The sequence below is a fragment of the Lynx canadensis genome, chromosome X (assembly GCF_007474595.2).
Source record: "Lynx canadensis isolate LIC74 chromosome X, mLynCan4.pri.v2, whole genome shotgun sequence".
NCBI classification, from domain to species: domain Eukaryota; kingdom Metazoa; phylum Chordata; class Mammalia; order Carnivora; family Felidae; genus Lynx; species Lynx canadensis.
This window is the reverse complement of record NC_044321.2, coordinates 87223188-87242827: the sequence shown is the minus strand read 5'-3', so window position 1 is coordinate 87242827 and position 19640 is coordinate 87223188. Positions and strand designations below refer to the sequence as shown.

General features: G+C 40.0%; 1 protein-coding gene across 3 annotated transcripts in view; it reads left to right on the top strand.

The window, feature by feature from the left end:
• Positions 1 to 19640, top strand: part of ACSL4 (acyl-CoA synthetase long chain family member 4) — a 54994-nt gene that overhangs the window by 24978 nt on the left and 10376 nt on the right. For all 3 annotated transcript variants that reach the window (XM_030304634.1, XM_030304633.1, XM_030304635.1), the window contains exons 9-14: positions 753 to 892; positions 2273 to 2445; positions 4439 to 4513; positions 7718 to 7909; positions 9029 to 9143; positions 12562 to 12719. In XM_030304634.1, the coding sequence (XP_030160494.1) occupies positions 753 to 892; positions 2273 to 2445; positions 4439 to 4513; positions 7718 to 7909; positions 9029 to 9143; positions 12562 to 12719 (853 nt within the window). The remainder of the gene's footprint in view (positions 1 to 752; positions 893 to 2272; positions 2446 to 4438; positions 4514 to 7717; positions 7910 to 9028; positions 9144 to 12561; positions 12720 to 19640) is intronic.

Below are 19640 nucleotides of genomic sequence, written 5' to 3'. Positions count from 1 at the left end.
TTTAAAACTAGGTGTTTATAAATAGATGTGCTTTATGCAATAATTCTTATTAATTTGTGCTTACTTCAAGAAAACATCATTTAGTGATAGTCTGTGCTTTTTTGCTGGTTTGTTTCGGGGTTCTTTGTTGTTGTTTTGTGTATTACCTTGGGAGTCACTGTATCTCGAACCTATTCCTCCTTGAATTTTCCAAGGAGCCATGAACAAGAATCCTGTTTGTTTTTGTAATCTTAGCTTCTACTGAAAGGGAGTAGAAATGCCTAAATTACAGGGACATAAGAATTTTAAGGAACTCTAGAAAATTCTGTAAGACAACTCTTAAGAAACTCTGTAAATGTCTCTGCCATGCTATAAGAGTCACAAGGCAGTAGCGAGAAAAACATCAGAATTAGATTCAACATAGTTGGGTGTTTTTCAGTGCTATTGGAAAATAAGTGAATATATTTGAAAAAAATAATTAAAAATGATATTTATGTGGGAGATGAATGAATTATTTACACTCTAGTAGACATTTTTTAAGATTTTTAGATAAACTTAGTGTATAGAACCGGAAAACCCCTATACGTGTCCCTAGTCTTTTTGAAATCGTGAACAAGTAAAGTCGGTGAAATTAATTATATAATAAAGTAAATATATCCATTATACTAAAAACTTTGACCTAAGAGGTCAGAAACAAGGTATCTTCAACTAAAGACCATCTCCATGTTGGTGTAATTCTTTTCAGATTATTGAATATTTTGCTTGCCTTTTAGGAAATCATGGACAGAATTTATAAGAATGTTATGAGCAAAGTCCAAGAGATGAATTATATTCAGAAAACACTGTTCAAGATAGGGTATGATTACAAGTTGGAACAGATCAAAAAGGGATACGATGCACCACTTTGCAATATGTAAGTACATTTCATAGACTCTGTAGTGTGAGCCTGGAGATCTCGTGTGTTTACATCTGGAAGATGAAGAAGTAAATGGCAAGCTAATTTACTTTGGGCATCACCACCATCATCATAAGGTTGCATTTCCCTTTTATTCACTTCTAACCCTCATTGCTTTCATAGCAAACATAGACAGAGGACTCTGAGCTCTGATCTTGGCTGTTGAACAGGTTTTAATAATTGAGTAAATGTTTAAGATTTTATTGCAGAATTTGGTCTTATGAAGAAAAACTAGATTAGACTTTGGAATCAAAATGTGTGAGTTTACAAAGGGTCAGTTCTGACAAAAGGTGATACTCAAGATTTTAATCTGCAGGAAGGTTTCTGATTTATTGTATTCATAAAACAGTGTAATAAATACATGAACATAACAGCTATTTTGGTTAGTATTTGTTTTTGAGAGAGAGAGAGAGAAAGAGATAGAGCAGGGGAGGGGCATAGAGAGGGAGACAGGATCCGCACCAGGCTTCAGGCTCTGAGCTCTCAGCACACAGCCCAGTGAGGGGCTTGAACCCACACACACTGTGAGATCATGACCTGAGCCAAAATTGAGAGTCTGACACTTAACTGACTGAGCCACCCAGGTGCCCCTTATTTTTAATTTTTTAAATGTTTATTTTATTTTTGAGAGAGAGAGATAGACATAGCACGAGTGGGGGAGGGTCAGAGAGCGAGGGAGACACAGAATCCAAAGCAGGCTCCAGGCTCCGAGCTGTCAGCACAGAGCCCAATGCGGGGCTCGAACCCTCAAACCATGAGATCATGACCTGAGCAGAACTTGGACACTCAACCGACCGAGCCATCCAGGCACCCTGAACATAACAGCTATTTTAAATGTTGTGCTGGAGGGTGGAGATAGGGAAACATTTTTCATTAAAAGGGAGATAAGGTCAATAACTAAAGGTTCTAAAGACAATTGTAATTTTTGTTTCCTTTGACATCATCATTTTCTTTCATTTGCTGTACGTGAAAGCAGTTTCCCAACACTGTCTCTTTTTTTTTTTTATTTTTTAGAGTCTTTCTGGCATTTTAAAAATGGAAGTATAGCTGACGCACAGTGTTCCCTTAGTTTCAGGTGGACAACATAGTGATCTGACCACTCTGTACATTATGCTGTGCTCGCCACAAGTTTAGCTACCATCTGTCATTTTCTGGCGTTTTTTTTTCAAGGTGTTATTAGTCGTTGCTTTGTGAACCTCTCATTGATTACCACCATGGTTCTGAAATGTAGGTGTCCAACCAAAGTCAAGAAATAGTTCCCAGAGCTTATACATTAGGATGTGACCAAGCATAATGTATGCATGTATTCAAATTATTGCCCCTTGTGCTTTTCTTAAGGTTACTGTTTAAAAAGGTGAAGGCTTTGCTGGGAGGGAATGTCCGCATGATGCTGTCTGGTGGAGCCCCGCTGTCTCCTCAGACACACCGATTCATGAATGTCTGCTTCTGCTGCCCTGTGGGTCAGGGTTACGGACTGACAGAATCATGTGGTGCCGGCACAGTTACTGAAGGTAAGTACTGGTAACATGGCAAGTAATTCTATGTTTGTTGCCACTAATGTTTATACCCCTTAAGTAATAACAGATTCAGTGTAATCCTGAACAGGTTTAGTTCTAGAAACTTCCAGTTGAACTATCACGTGTGCCCTTTATGTTTAAGCCTTGTCTGTATTTGTGCCATCTTGTCAGTCCTCAAAATTCTGTCACCCTGGTCCTTTAGTCTCTTCTGTCTAAATGCTTGTTTCCCCGGAGAACTGCACTCTTGGAAGAAAGTATCATTTTTATGCTCCCTCTTGAATGTATATTCCTGCCCTGACTTCTTGTTTGTTTTCTGTTCTTTTCAAAACCCGATAGCCGTGTCAACTTTGGCACTATGGAAATTTCAAACCAGATAATTCTTTATTGGTGGGGCTCTCTTGTGCATTATAGGATGTTTATCAGCCAGGTAGGTATCAGGAGTAACTCACTCCTCCCAGCTGTGGCAATGGAACATAAATCGAAACATTACCAAATATCCCCTGAGGGGTGAAATCCTCTTGGGTTGGGAAACACTGGGGTAGGTAATACTTTTTGGATCATCCCACTTTCACTTCATATTCATGTGCCAAAAATCAACGCCATCATCCCAGACCTTCTGTCCACCTGGCAGATGGTTGGTGACTGTGGTATTACCATCCTTAAAGCCATTCACGGCATTAGCTTTGAAGTCTTCTAATTGTTTATTTTTTAAAAACTTTAACTTCAACTGGATCTTCCCATTTGTTCATTGGACTGCTCCCTCCCCTGCATGCCACCTTTCGTACCTGGCCTCTTATTGCCTCACACTCCTCTGAGGTAACAGCCTTTCAGCGGCCATGCCTGCCTCTATTGTATCACTTGTGATTGATCCTGTATATTTGTGTTGGGCATCTCCACCTCAAACACTGCTTCAGCCCTGGTGGACCTAGCTTCCACACATCTTTAATCTGTTGCCGTTGTCCCCATCCATTATTATTTTCCATTATTTCTCACACACACACACACACACACACACACACACACACCCCTGGCTCTGCTCTCCTCTCTTTCTCTTACGGGCATTCTTGCTCTCACCTCTCTGTATTTTCTGTTCCCTTGTCTTGGAATGCCCTTTTTGCTAACTGGACACAGCCACCTTTTAATGCCCAACTCTTCAATTAAGTCTTTGCCAGTGATTTCATTTCACATTGATCTTTCAAGTCCCTGAGGTACCGTTGTGTGCACTTCCAGTACCATGAAATTGAGTATTTAAATGTGCTCTGAGTTGCTTCATGTGCATTTTGTCCCAGGTAGTTTGTTTGTAAGCTCATTGAGGGCATAGTCTCCTTATCTTTTACGTGTTTCCTCCTTTCAGTGTTTAATATAATGCTAGGTACATTATAGGGTATCTATAAATACTTGATTATTGATAGCAGTACTTACAAATTACAAAAGGAGAATATCGTCATCATCCTGTTTGGTAATAGCAGTTAACATTTATTGAAAACTGAGTTTGTGCCAAGAAGTGTTAAGCACCATCCACGCATCATCTCATTGAATCCCTACAGCATATCTCTATAAGAAGTAGGTTTTCTTACTCTCCCCCTTTAATAGACGGGGAGATGGAGGCCCAGTGGGGTTAAGTAATTTGTCCAAGTTACACAGTCAATCAGTGAGTGGCAGAAAAGGAATTCCAATCCAAATCTGTCCTCCTGGAATCTTAGGTAGATAATGGTAGGGGCAGCTCTCCTCCTTTCACAGAGATTTTTGTACTTATTATCTGAAATAGAGCCCGTGAGAAGCAAAAGTGATGTAACAACATTGGTACTGATTGCACTGTTGAAATAGAGTTGAAATACTGCAACATGGTCACACGTTGCGCTGCACTCGCAGTGGCCTCTCTTTTATCATCTGTGAGACTCTGGTTCTAACTCCAATATCCCTGGTCTCCCATGGGCACGAGTCTGAAATGTGGTATGCTAATATATTTGTTGCATTTTCCTCCTAGTTACTGACTATACTACGGGCAGAGTTGGAGCCCCTCTTATTTGCTGTGAAATTAAGCTAAAAGACTGGCAGGAAGGTAAGAGTTTTATGACCAGCTCTACTGATTCTAGATATGCTGAAAACCACCATGAGCCCCAAGACACCCAGTCTTTAAAGTGTTAGGTCGTCTGTGATAGCAAGGGACTCTTTGCTGTTGCTGGTTCCCGGTGCTTTCTTTTCCTCAGTAAAGAGGGTCCCAAGAGGAAAAGAAAAACCTCTGGAATTTAGGCATGATGATTCTGAACTTGAGAATACTTGATGGTAAAGAGGAAGAACATTCTTAGTGGGGCATTCCCTAGGTCTGGAGAAGGATGTATATCCGATCTTTGGAAGCTTGACTTTGCTAGTGAGGACATTTGGGCCAGGACATTTGGGCCAGGACATTTGGGCCAGGAAATGAAACCCCAGATTTTTAGGGGATTGAGGGACTGACTAATCACACATGCATGCTCCAACCTCTTAGCTCTTGACCCCAGCAAACATTTTCACAGATGAGACTCAGTTCTCAGGCCATTTGTATGATTTTATCTTTATGTTTAATTGCAAAGGGAGGGCTGCACTTTATAGACATTGGTGATAATCCTTTCTATAAAGCAGCTGGAGGCAGAAGTAAACCAGTCTTCCTGGTAAAACTGAAAACTACTAAATGTGTTGCATTAACTGCAAAATGATGAACAGCCTGGCCTTGCCAGATAAAGGAAAAGTAATTAAAAAGCTTAAGAATTTAGGGGTGCCTGGGTGGCTCAGTTGGTTAAGTGTCCAACTCTTGATCTCAGGTCAGGTCATGATCTCACGGTTCATGAGTCTGAGCCCCACGTGGGGCTCTGTGGTGACAGGGTGGAGCCTGCTTGGAATTCTCTCTCCCTCTGTCTCTGCCCCTCCCCCACTTGTGCTCTTTCTCTCTCTGTCTCTCAAAATAAATGAATAAACTTAAAAAAATTTTTTTTTTAAACTTAAGATCTTAAAAGGGAATATTCATGGTTGAATGGAGCCATAGGCTGAAAATTTAAAGGACCAGTTAGTTACCTTCTAGGACAATTCTCTTAGGTTGTTCAAACCCAAGACCGTGAATGGGCTGTATCTGACATAAACTTGGAGTTCCTAAGTGTTTCTCCTCTATGACTTTCTGCCTATGTGCATTATTGTCAGTGCTCAAAGAGCAAATTACTATTTCTTTTTATTTTATTTTATTTTATTTTATTTTATTTTATTTTATTTTATTTTATTTTATTTTTAAATGTTTATTTTATTTTTGAGAGAGAGAGAGAATGTGAGCGTGGGAGAGGCAGAGAGTGGGGGACAGAGGATCCAAAGTGAGCTTTGTGCTGAGAGCAGACAGCCTGATGTGGGGCTAGAACCCACAAACTATGAGATCATAACCTGAGCTGAAGTCAGACACTTAACTGACTAGCCACCCAGGTGCCCTACAACTACTTCTTTTTAAAAACCACATTTAAAATCCAGTTGCATTCCCAAGATCTTTACATCCTGGGACTAAGTCCTCCTTCTGTCTCCCATGGCAATGCTGTTCTGATTTTAGGATGAAAATCTGAAGACATCATAGACAATATGTGTCTGGGTGTGTTGAGCCTCAGCAGCACAACTGTTTCATTAGATGTGTTATTTATTAGGCAGTGAAATTAGAGAAAGCAGGTATATCGTACAACTTGGTAAGGCGAATTTTGCCCCTAATTTTTATTTTCTGATTTTCTGTTATTGTGCTTCAATATCTATCAGTTTTGGGGAGTGGGGCCATTTTTGCATATGTCTCTGGAGTTTTCCTCGCCATGAGGGAAACTTTGTTTTGTATAATAGGAATGATCTTAATATTTTATATGCAATGGATTTCATATTTAACTATTGAATAGTTTAAAATTTTTAAGAGCAGCTAACAGCTGAAAGGACTCTGCTTGAATCCTTTTAAAACTTAAAACCTAGGGGTGCCTGGGTGGCTCAGCCAGTTAAGCGTCCAACTTCTGCTCAGGTCATGATCTTGCAGTTCGTGAGTTCGAGCCCTGCGTTGGGTGCTGTGCTGACAGCTCAGAGCCTGGAGCCTGCTTCAGATTCTGTGTCTCCCTCTCTCTCTGCCTCTCCTCCTCTAGCACTGTCTCTCAAAAATAAATAAACATTACAAAATTAAACATAAAACCTAATCAACATCTCAGTTTATGAATTCAGATTTTTGTATATTTCCCTTAAATTAAGCTTTATTCAATAATAAATAGGTAATGAGTAGTGGTAAAATATTTTAGAGCTCTTGTCAGTCATTTCAGTATTTTAAAGTTGTGACTGGGTGGGGTGCCTGGGTAGCTCAGTCAGTTAAGCATCTGACTTTGGCTCAGGTCATGATCTTGCAGTTCATGGGTTCAAGCCCTGCACTGGGCTCTCTGCTGACAGCTTGGAGCGTGGGGCCTGCTTCAGATTCTGTGACTCCCTCTCTCTATGCCCCTCCCCTGCTCATGCTCGGTCTCTCACTCAAAAATAAATTAAAAAATTTTTTAAAAAGTCTAAAGTCATGACTGGCCATAGGCCAAAGTTAAGAAAATATAGTTTCCTGCCTGTTTCCCATAGCTTCTCTTTCCCTCTCACTTCATGGTGTTGCCTTTGGTAGACACTCCCTACCTACTCTCTTGTATTAAAACCGCCTTAATGTTTTATTTTATTTTATTTTTTTATTTTTCAGAGAAAGAGAGTGAGCACAAGAGAGGGAAGGGCAGAGAGGGAGACGGGATCCAAAAAGGATTCAGTGCTGACAGCAGAGATCCCAATGCAGGGCTCAATGTCACAAACTGTGAGATCATGACCTAAGCCAAAATCAGATGCTTAACCAACTGCCACCCAGGCGCCCCTGTATTAAAACCTCCTTAGAAAAAAATCTGAAATGCATTGATACCAGCATATTATTAATTTACTTAAAACAGCTTCAAGTGTTACCCTTCTTGGGGGTAATTTTTTCTTAACAAAGCTCTATGAACCCCAAGCTTCAGTGGCATTCTAAGTGTGAAATTTTGTCATTGGGAAGGTTTGGGATGGGTGGTGGTTGGTTATTATCATTGCGCCTTCCTCAGTACCCCCCAAATTACAGTTACCCATTATCCTCAGGTCATGTGAATACATGGAAACTAATGTTCTCCCAAGGAGTAACAAAATTTGATCTGCAGAAAAATATTAGCACAGGAGTGTTAAGAATGAATGCGAGTACATTTTGTTTTAGAACAATAACTAATTTAATGGCTTCCAGGCGGCTACACAATTCATGACAAGCCAAACCCCAGAGGGGAAATTGTAATTGGTGGACAGAATATCTCCATGGGGTATTTTAAAAATGAAGAGAAAACAGCAGAGGATTACTCTGTGGATGAAAATGGCCAAAGGTGGTTTTGCACTGGAGATATTGGAGAATTTCACCCTGATGGATGTTTACAGATTATAGGTCAGTATATTCTCACCATTTTCCTTCCTATCCAAGAGGCAGTGTGGACACATTATTTTCCGTAGTGGCTATCTATACATATGGCTCCAGCTATCCTGGAACCTTAGAAAATCATAAATCCTCAACAGTAATCTGTTCTTCTGAGAATGTCAGTTGGTTTGGCACTGCCCTCACTAAGCCTAGTGAAATAGACTTTTAGCTCCAAAATAGCCCTTCTGTTATTCCCTTTAATCAGGCAAAAGCTAAAATAAAAATTTGACTAGCCAGCTGGGAAGGACCACTCTTAGAGTCCCCTTCAGGTCCTTTTTAAGCCATAAAATTTCCTCAGTCATATCTCTAGCGGTCCATTTAAATCTGTCTCTGGACCTGTACCTGACCTTAATGTAGTTAAAGATTTCTTGGGAAAATTGGTTCTTCATACAGAAGTTTGATCTACTGGGGAAATCCCCGGTAAACATGATTTAATCTAGAACCAATCCCCTCTACTTTTTTTTTCTTGATCCTTAATTGCACTGGAATCAAAGGTGGGTTTCTGTCGGCATGTAGAGTGGGTTCCCAGGCTATGGGTAGGCAAGTCAGAATTCATATGGAGTTGTAAGACCACTGATGATTATTCAAGCTGTGCCCTCCTGTGCCAGCACATTCTTAGAGCACTGTCATTTTAATAAGGTAATGTCAAATAAGGAAAATGGAGAATTAACATTTATTAACCATGTTCTGTATGCCAGACATTGTCCTATATGCTTATATGAGGTAGGTGTCAGTATCTCTGATAAAATTGAGGGTTGGAGAGGTCAACTGACCTGCCCAGGATCGTGTAGCTTGTAATGGGCAGAGCTGTCATTCAAATCTAATGCTGTAAGACCCTGTCCCTTCCATTAACTTTATCATAGTATTTAAGATTATAATAAAATACTGAGCATTTTAGCCAGTACTTCTTGAGCTAGGTGTTTTCCTTGTAATGGATGTGCATGAACAAGCATTATTCTATAACACGATTTTAGAAGAAGTATCTGTGTAAATAAAGATTAAGGCAATGAGATTGAGGGAAAATTGGAATTGTGCAGATCTTAATAAAATGGACCGGATAATTTACCATTCATTCTTTATGACTTCTAGATCGGAAGAAAGATCTGGTGAAGTTACAAGCAGGAGAATATGTATCCCTTGGGAAAGTTGAAGCTGCATTGAAGAACTGTCCACTAATAGACAACATCTGTGCTTTTGCCAAAAGGTAATTTTAAAGGCTGCATTTGTGTCTCCTATACTTCCAGAAAAAGGAGGATTGGAAAAAAAAATTGTGATTACGTATAATCATAAGGGAAACATCAAATTTTCATCAGCATTGGGGAATGTTACGCATTTCTGAAAGTTCAACAGCTTGAAGATCATTTGAGATGATTGGGACGTTTTAACTAATTATTGGACACCTTCTGTGTCTTGCTAAGTATTTAGCTATGCCACAGCACTTACTTCATTCAACATCCTTAACAGCTGAGACATAGCATAAGTAAATTTCCTAAGAAGTTAACACCCCTAGTCAAAGTTTTCTAAATCAGAAACCTAAGAGGTTGGGTCCTTTTCTTTATACGTTAATATGGTTTATTTTTATGGGCTTTATTACACCCTTTAAGAAATGTAACTGTAAAAAACACAAAATATAATGGTTATCATCTTAACCATTTCTAAGTGTATAGGTGACTACTGTTAAGTATATTCACATTGTTGTGCAGTCAATCTCTAGAGCTTTCTACCTTGCAGAACTGAAACTCTCTGTCCATTAAACAACTCCCCATTTTTCTTGGCTGTGGTCCCTGGCTCCCCACCATTCTCCTTTCTGTTTCTGTGAATTTGACTACTCTGGATACCTCATATAAATAGAATTGTACAGTATTTGTCTTTTTGTGACTGGCTTATTTCACTTAGCATAGTGTCCTCAGGGCTGTATATTGTAGCATGTGTCAGAATCTCCTTCCTTTTTAAGGCTGAATAATGTTCCATTATGCAGACAGACCATATTTTGTGTATCCATTCATCCATTGATGGACAACTTCAGTTGCTTCCACCCCTTGACTATTGTGAATAATATTGCTATGAACATGGTACACTAATATCTCTTCAAGATCCTACTTCCCATTCTTTTGGGTATCTACCCAGATGTGGGATCGCTGGATCATAAGGTAGTTCTATTTTTATGTTTTGAGGACCCGCCGTACTGTCTTCCAGAGCAGCAGCACCATCTTTACCTTCTCACCAGCAATGCGCAAGTGTTCTAATTTCCCCGCCTCCTCACCGACACTTGTTTCTAGTTTTTTGATAGTCATCATAATGGGTGCGAGGGGATCTCTCCCTGTTATTGATTAGTGACATGGAGCATCTTTTCATACGCTTGATGGCCATTTATTTGTATGTCACCTCTGGAGAAATGTCAAGTCCTTTGCTCATTCAACATTTTTTTCTCTCACTTTCAGTTATACAATATAGTGTTCTCCGCTGTAGTCACCATGTTTTTACGTTAGATCCTCAGGCCCTGTTTACCTTATAGCTGAGAGTTCGTACCCTTTTATCAACCTGTCCCTCTTTCCCCTAACCCCTGGAAACCACTTTTCTACTTGGTTTTCAGGAGTTTGACTTCTTTTCCTGTTTTTAAGATTCCACATATAAGTGATACCATACAGTATTTGTCTTTCTCTGTCTGGTTTATCTCGCTTAGTATAATGCCCTCTGAGTTCATCCATGTCGTCACAAATGGCAGAAGTTTCTTCTTTCCCATGACTGAATGATATTTCCTTGTATATATATCCCACATCTGATGAGCATAGGTTGTTTCCATACCTTGCCTATTGTGACTAATGCTGCAGTGAACATGGGAATGCACGTCTCTCTTCAATATCTTGTTTTCATTTCCTTTGGATTTATATTTCTTTGTCCAGGCAATTGGATTGCTGGATCGTACAGTAATTCTCTTTTTAATTTTCTGAGGAATGTCCATACTGTTTTCCACAGTGGCTGCACCAATTTACCTTCCCACCAGCAGTGCACACGAGGTCCCTTTTCTCCACATCTTCACCAACACTTGTCATCTCTTGTCTTTTTGATGATAGCCAACCTCACGGTTGTGAGGTGACAACTCATTGTGGTTTTGATTTGCGTTTATTTCCCTGATGATGAGTGATGTTGACCATCTTTTTGTATACCTGTTGGCCATTTGTATATCTTCTTTGGAAAAATGTCTGTTTGGTTTCTCTGACCTTTTTTGATTTTTTTTTCTTTTTTTTTTTTTTTTTTGCTCTTGAGTTGTAGGACTTCTTCACATATTTTGGATATTAACCCTTTATCAGATAGATGTTTTCAAATATTTTCTCCCATTCTGTAGGTTGCCTTTTCATTTTGTTGATGGTTTCCTTTGCTGTGCAGAGCTTTTTAGTTTGATATAGTCCCGCTTGTTCATGTTTGCTTTTGTTGCCTTTGTTTTTGGTGTCGAAACCAGCAATACACATTGTTGAGACTGATGTCAAGGGAGCTTACCCCCTGTGTGTTCCTTTAGGAGTTTTATAGTTTCAGGTCTTTGCCCAGTTTTTAATTGGGTTATTTCGGGGGGTTTGTTGTTGTTATTGAGTTATAGGAGTTCTTTCTATATTCTAGATATTAACCTCTTCTCAGATATATGACTCACCAGTATCTTCTCCAATTCCATAAATTGACTTTTCACACTGTTGACTGTCCTTTGGTAACATAGAAATTTTAAATTTTTGTTGTAGTCCCACTTATCAATTTTTTGTTGCCTATGCATTTGGTGTCATATCTAAAAAAGCATTGTCAAATCCCATGTCATGAATCTTCTTCCCTGTGCTTTCTTCTAGATGTTTTATAATTTTAGCTCTTATGTGTTTAGGTCCTTGATCCATTTTGAGTTTATTTTCATATGTGGTATGGGCTAAGGGTCCAACTTTATTCCTTTGCATATGGATATCCAATTCTCTCAACATCGTTTGTTGAAGAGACTGTCATTTCCCCACTGAGTGGTGATGGCACCCTTCTTGAAGATCATTTAACCATATATGCAAGGATTTATTCCTGGGCTCTCTGTTCTGTTCCATTGGTTAAATGTCTGTCTTTATGCCAGGACTATGGGTTTTATTACTTCTTTTTTTAAATTTTTTTTTCAACGTTTTTATTTATTTTTGGGACAGAGAGAGACAGAGCATGAACGGGGGAGGGGCAGAGAGAGAGGGAGACACAGAATCGGAAACAGGCTCCAGGCTCCGAGCCATCAGCCCAGAGCCTGACGCAGGGCTCAAACTCACGGACCGCGAGATCGTGACCTGGCTGAAGTCGGACGCTTAACCGACTGCGCCACCCAGGCGCCCCTTTTTTTTTTTAAATTTTTTTTTCAACGTTTTTATTTATTTTCGGGACAGAGAGAGACAGAGCATGAACGGGGGAGGGGCAGAGAGAGAGGGAGACACAGAATCAGAAACAGGCTCCAGGCTCCGAGCCATCAGCCCAGAGCCTGACGTTATTACTTCTTAATGAAGCTGTAACACATAAGAGAAATATGTGTTTGGGATTATGTGTACTGTTCCATTCAGTAACTTACAGTTTTTCTCAATGTTTTAATTTCTATTTTGTGTTATTTTCTAATTTTTTAGTGATCAGTCGTATGTGATTAGTTTTGTGGTTCCTAATCAGAAAAGGTTGACACTTTTGGCACAACAGAAAGGAGTGGAAGGAACTTGGGTCGATATCTGCAATAACCCTGCCATGGAAGCTGAAATACTGAAAGAAATTAGAGAAGCTGCCAATGCCAGTAAGTAAGAAATCACTTGTCTGTTGAAGTCCCTGGATGTCATTTAATAATGTCTTGTGCATTAGTCTCCTTGAGACGTCTATTTCTTTGTTTTAATAATAAAATGCAGGGCTTTAAAAACCTGCCTCTTGAAAAAAATTATATATACACATACATTATATATACATTATGTATTATACTATAATAAATATATAGAAACATATATAAATGTATTTGTATGTCGGAAAGATCCTTAAATGTTGTAGAGTAGAATAACCTATCTAGTTCCTTATTGCATGTTACAACATCCCTGCTGACTGGTCACCCAGCTTGTGCTCGGAATGGTCCATCTTTGTTCTGATAGTTCATGATGAGGTGCCCTGGTGTGGATCTCTTACCATTTATTGTTGTGGATACTAACTTGGTGTGGGCCCCTTTAATCTAGAGATCTCTGCCCTTCAGTTCTGGGAAATACCCATTTATCTTTTTTGTCTGTTTGCTCCTTCTTATTTTTATAGTTTTTCCCCATCCAGATTCTTTGTGTCTTTATCTGGGACTACGTTTCTGTGACTGTTGGACCATCTGCTTTCATCCTCTGGTTTTATTATCTTTTGTTTTCCACCTCATCCTTTTTGTTTTACATTCTGGCATAGTCCCTCCACTTTTTTTAAAAAACATTTTTAATGTTTATTTATTTTTGAGAGCCAGAGTATAAGTGGGGGAGGGGCAGAGAGAGAGAGAGAGACACAGAATCTAAAGCCGGCTCCAGGCTCTGAGTTGTCAGCACAGAGCCTGATGTGGGGCTTGAACTCACAAACCATGAATTTTATTCCCTCCTTTACTCGGCTTTACTCCCTCCTTCTGTTGTACTGAGCTGAAGTCAGACGCTTAAATGACTGAGCCACCCAGGCGCCCCCAGAGCCTCTCCACTTTATCACTTCTTCTAGCTATTGGATTTCCCATCTCCGGTATCAGAATTTTAATTTTCAAGAGCTCGTTCCCATTTCCTCCATGTTCTTTTCGTAGCACCCTGTTGCTCTTTCATGAATGCAGTCAGTGTGTTTGTCTCTTATTCCTTCGAGGATGTTCAAGGGACTCCTTTTATGAAGGATTCTTCTCCTGTTATTGCCTATCTCCTCCAAGTTCCACTTCCTGCTTGTTTTGGTCACAGCCTCTCCTATATCTGCAGATCCTTGTCTGTCCATTCATATTCGAGAATGAGGCACTAAAATACTGTTTGGAAAGCTCACTGGGCTTTACCAACAGGCTATTCAGATGTTGGTGTCTTGAGTCATTCCATTTCTACAAAGCAGACTTCTTCCGTCCCTTGCCTGGAGGATATTAGCCTCACTGCCTATTCTGGTAGCCAAAAAGAGGAAATTGGAATGGGGCTGGGGGCAGGGTGGGTGGCTCTTACCCCCACAGCATCCTTTTCGTCTCAGCTTTACTCCCTCCTTCTGTTGTACCTAGTGTCCTGGAGTCCAGAGTTTCTCTCGTTCAGCTTTTCTGAAAAGAAAACCTGTCTCCAGCCCAGCTGGGGAAGAGCAGGATCAGGGAGAAGAACTGTCCTCTGTGCAAACTGAGAGCCAACCCTCTTTCTTCAGCATATCCCTCATCTCTGTCTTCAGAGGCATGGGTTCAGGGGGTCCATTTGCCTCTTGTCAGTGTCCTCTGTTGGCTGTTAGCTTTTAGCTCTCTCGGTTCCCTGTCAGTTACTGTTAGTTTGCTTGCTTTAGGTCTTTCAAAATTTTGTTGAACTCTCATCCAGTGTCCTCTTTCTCTCCTTTCAGGTGTTTCCTTGTGGTTAATAACTTTTTCGCTTTAAAAATTATTTTAAACCGTTTACATGATTTTCCAAGGAGAACGTAGAGAAACTGTGAACTCCTCGTGGTTAATTGGAGGCTGTTAACATAATTTTTTTTTTTTGAGAGAGAGAGAGAGAGAGAGAGAGGACCCAAGTGAGCAAGGGACAGAGAGAGAGAGAGACAGAATTGGGACTCACCCGAAGCAGGGTTCGAGGTCACCCAAAGCGGGGCTCAAACCCACGAACCGTGAGATCATGACCTGAGTTGAAACCAAGAGTCGGATGCTTAACCGACCGAGCCACCCAGGTGCCCCAATAAATTTTCTTTTTCTTTTTTTTAAAATTAACCCAGTTTTTAACCTTATTGCTTCCCCTCCTAAAAAGTGAAAATATCATTTTCTGATTAGGTTATGTATATTCATTGTAAAATGCTGGACAGTACAGAAAATTATAAAAGAGGAAGTAAAAATCACGTGATTACAGTAGTTATTTTGGGTGGTGACCTTACATTCTGGTAAACATACCCAACCCATCAGCATCATTGACCTGTTTCTAAGTCAGTAGATACAGAATTGCATTTCATTTTTAACAGCTAAATAGTATTCCAGTATCAGGGTATCCACTTAAGTCTTTTTAAGTGAGTTCCTCTGTCCTGCACTGTAAACAAATATAACACATATCTTACATACTCAAATTATTTTTTTAATTATTTTTTTACTATGAATCCCTAGAAATGGAATTTCAGAGTCAAGGAAAATGTCTATTTTTAAAAGGGTTTTTCCTCTCTGTTGTCACATTCCCTCTTCTCCCAGAAAAACTGTAGACTAGTTTATACCTTTATCAGAGGTACACAAGCACTCCTATTTCCCTAACTAGGCTACATATAATTTATTTTTTTTAATTAACTACTTAGGTTCCATTTTGGCTTAAAAATATGGTTTGTAATAGTAGCTACTGGGTGGAAGTTGAAAAACTATTTTTCCCCAAGAAGAACATGCTTATAGTTAACTGTGGACACTATAAAGTTTTACATAACAGATGCCTGTTAACATAATCCGATTGAAAGGTAAGTTGCTTTATGACCATAAAGACAGGGGCTTAATGTTTTTTTTTTCTCAAAGATGGCTTTGTCAGTTATAGTATTATTGACATACCACACTTTTTATGTTGTTATCACCAGGCTACCAGAATTTTTTTTCATGTAGTATTTCAAAAAGTATTTCAGCAAATAGGCTGTTATTCTTAGTCACCCACTGAATGTACTAATGGGTAAAATGCGACTTGAATAATTTGTCATTGTGCATTTCACTGTGTAAAAGCAATAATGGGGAAAGTCAACCTGGATCACAATCAGGTGAAAAATGGAACAAGGTTCTAGGATCTGCAGGACCCCCATAACTTTCCTAGATTGAGGCATGAAATTGAACAATCAATGATTTGGAAAATATACAGTAATCATGAACTTAAACGTATAAATCCTAGTTTTTCTGTGCCACGAAATATTTATCTTGCCAACCTTTTGCTTCCAGTTATAATTTCAGAGACTTAATACAAAAAGTATAAAATAGTGTTGACTGTGTTCAGCTAAAACTGCCTGAAAGCACACAACTTTTATAGCGGGCCTCTTCATGTTTTAAATAGAAGTGTGAGGTCTGCAACCAAACCCAAGTTTGTGTGCCCCGTCACGCAGCCAAGCCAATCACTGAGACATCGAGTATGCAGCAAGGAAAGGGTTTGTTCAAGAGGCAGCCAAAAAGGGAGACAGAAGGGCAAGCCTCAAATCCACCTTCTTGAAGGGGGACAGGACAAGGTTTTTTGGTGGTTGTTGTTTTGTTGTTGTTGTTGTTGTTGCTTTTGTTTTTGTTTAGATTATCATAGTGCCAGGGAATACATACATGTTAATCAAAAGGGTGGGGAAACTTATGAGTTTTAAGGAGGAAAGATGGAGCTTGCACATTTGGCAAACATACATGTAATATACATCCCATGTTCACTTTGGGGTATAGACTTACCATTAAAAGACAAAATTTGGCCCCTGCCTTCGGGAGGTCCTCTTAAGACAAGGTGAGGGGCTAGGTGCATGTTCTGTGAGCCAGTATAAACTGGATTGGGTGTCGAGCTCATTATCTCGGGGAAGGAATGCTTGTTCACAGGCTGGAGCCATATCTGTGACCTTCAGCTTATGCCTCTGCAGAGACATCTAGTGGGTTTGCTAGTGGGGTCTGGAAAGAAACCATAGCTGATTAGGGAGAAACACATCTCTGAAAAACAAGCTTCAAATTTCCTTTTAGTTTCAACCTCATTAACCTTATGGGCATGGTTTCGCTTTCTCTTGTATCTTGAAGGAGTTGGGACAGTGGCCACTCTGGCTGCTTCCTGCAGCAAAAGGGCACAGTTTCTGGATTTGAGGAATGAAGCAACTTTGTACCCCTTTGGAAATATTCCCTGGTGCTTGACTTAACATGTACATTTGGCATGACCAAAATATAAGTTCCTTTTTTGATTGTTTTGAAACAACATTGGAAAGCATATTTGATTATTACATTATCTAATTAATGTAAAGTATAGATAACCCAAATCTTAGTATTCCCTGTAACATTGACCTAATCCTTTGAGGAATCTGGGAAAAGAGTCCACTAACCAAATCAATTTCTCTAGACCCCTCTGGGGAAATTTACTGTAGCCAAGTGGCTTTTATCTGAATGAGTTTGTTCTTAATCTGAAGCATTATATAAACACTGCAAGTTGTGTTAGCACTGGCACATATCCTACCCTGTTTTGCAAGCATAGTCCAAAGCAGCGTGCTTATCAAACACTACCTTGGCTAACACATTTATTTTCTTTTTTGTTGGGCAACAACAACAACAGCAGTTTTGTTGGTGAGCGTGCCTAAGGTGATAGAAAGATTCTTGATCATGAGCTCTGATTCCCCTCCAGGGTAAAAATGTTTTCCCAGACAGATGTCAAAATCTGTCCTCTTGGTAACCAGGCAGGTAACTCCCATCTGGTGTTCATTCCCTTTTTGTTTGATAAAAAGGTTTAAGAGGGTTGGTACAATAACTGGTTTCATTGAGATTGCGAATAGAGAAAGGGAAACCTAATTTTTAAATAAGTAGATTTCTCTTATTTTCCAACTGCCAAGGCATGGCTAACCCAGGGCTGGTTAGAAGTAATGGGAAGATACCCCCTTTGACCAAGATTTTTCTTAGAAAAACATCACACAGATAACATGGTTCACTAGTAGCCGGGGTTCAACTGTTCTGTTCTGGACCTTAGGTAAGAAGTTTGCTCCATATCGCATGAACCAGTCTTAGTCTTGAGAAAAGGTCAGCTCAGTTAGAACACTTGTCCCATTTCAGGAGGCAGTCATGCCAGCAGGATCTCAAACTTAGGGCTATATTGTGCAAGCAAGCAAGCAATTAATTTAAGTGGAATTTCTATGGAAACAAAAGAAAACCCCTTGTTAGTGGTTGTAGCAAATTACAAACCCAGTGCTGCCAGTGAGGAGGTTTCTAGATGTCAGTCTTGAAGCATCATTTTTTTTAAGTTTTTATTTATTTTGAGAGAGAGAGAGTGTGTGTGGGGGGGGGATGGTGAGGAGCAGAAATAGAGAGAGAGGGAGAGGGAAAGAGAATCCCAAGGAGTCTCCACGCTGTCAGCACAGGGCCCTATGTAGGGTTCGAACTCATGAACCGTGAGATCATGGCCTGAGCGAAAATCAAGAGTTGGATGCTTAACAACTGAGCCACCCAGGCGTCCCCAGGCTTGAAGCATCTTTAGATGGAGTGAGGGCAGGCAGTGGCAGTCTGACAGATTTTCCTGGTTTGTAGTTCAGATGTCTTTGGCGACCTTTCTGGGTGGCCTTGATACAGCAACGGGCAAGAAGATTTTCCAAACATGAGCTGTTGTGGCAATTTCTCTGAAGTTTACTTTGATCAGTCTAGCTTCAGTTCAGAGCGCTTGAGGAAGAGGGCAGTTTTAGTTAGTTGGTTTTTATTTTTATTTTTTTTTAAGAGAGAGAGAGAGAGAGAAAACTTGGGCGAGGAGCAGAGAGAGAGAGAGAGAGAGAGAGAGAGAAAGAGAGAGAACCTCAAGCACACTCCATGCTCTGTGCAGAGCCTGACACAGGGCTCAATCCCACGACCCTGGGATCATGACCTGAGCAGAAATCAAGAGTTGGATGCTCCACTGAGTCACCCAGGTGCCCCCAGTTTTAGTTTTAAATGATTTCAAGTCAAGGGAGTGGGAGAAAATTGGAAACCTTAGTTTGAAGAGTCATGGCTAAATATCCAAGGAAACCAGAAGAATTGACTATCCAGCCCAGTTTTATGGGGAAACAACAAACACTCAAAAAAACAGGTAATTAGAACTAGCATGTAACATCCACAAAGCTGTATTACCGAAACATAATTTTTCTGTCTAAATCACCCTCATTTCCATCAAAGATCTGCCACATTTAGACGAATTTATTTGTAAAATAAATCCAGTTTTAACTTGGCCTAATTATTTACATAAGTGCAGCAAGAATAGTGATTGGCCATATATGTTCTTTTTGAATCTGCTTTGCTGGAACTTTTCATAAGGAAGTTTCGAATTGAACTTTTAATTTTATTTTTATTTTAGAGAGAGAGTGCATGTACCCACATTCGAGTGGGGGAGGGGCAGAGGGAGAGAGAAAAGGAATCCCAAGCAGGTTCAGCGAGGATCCCAATGAGGGGCTTGATCCCACGATCCCCAGGTCATGATCCGAGCTGAAATCAAGGGATGCTCAACTGACCGGGCCACCTAGGTGCCCCAGAGTTGAACTTTTAAGAGCCTCTTGAGGCTAAGAAGCCAAGCCAAATAATTGCCCTCAGACTTGCCTGCAACACCTATAGATTTGGGTGAATTCCTCCCTTCTTGAGGTTTCCCCCTGGCCCCACCAAGATATCCTGAGGTTCCTGCACCTGCCAGGAAGTGACTTCTTTACTCACCTGGAATGGCTGCAGGGAACTCTGTAAGCAAGGTATCAGGCTGATATTTCCCAGGGGCGCTATTGGATCCATAAATTCAACCTTAGCTCTTTAATTGTTTTATTTTTTATGTTTATTTATTTTTGAGAAAGAAAGAGAAAGTAAGTGCGGGAGGGGCAGAGAGAA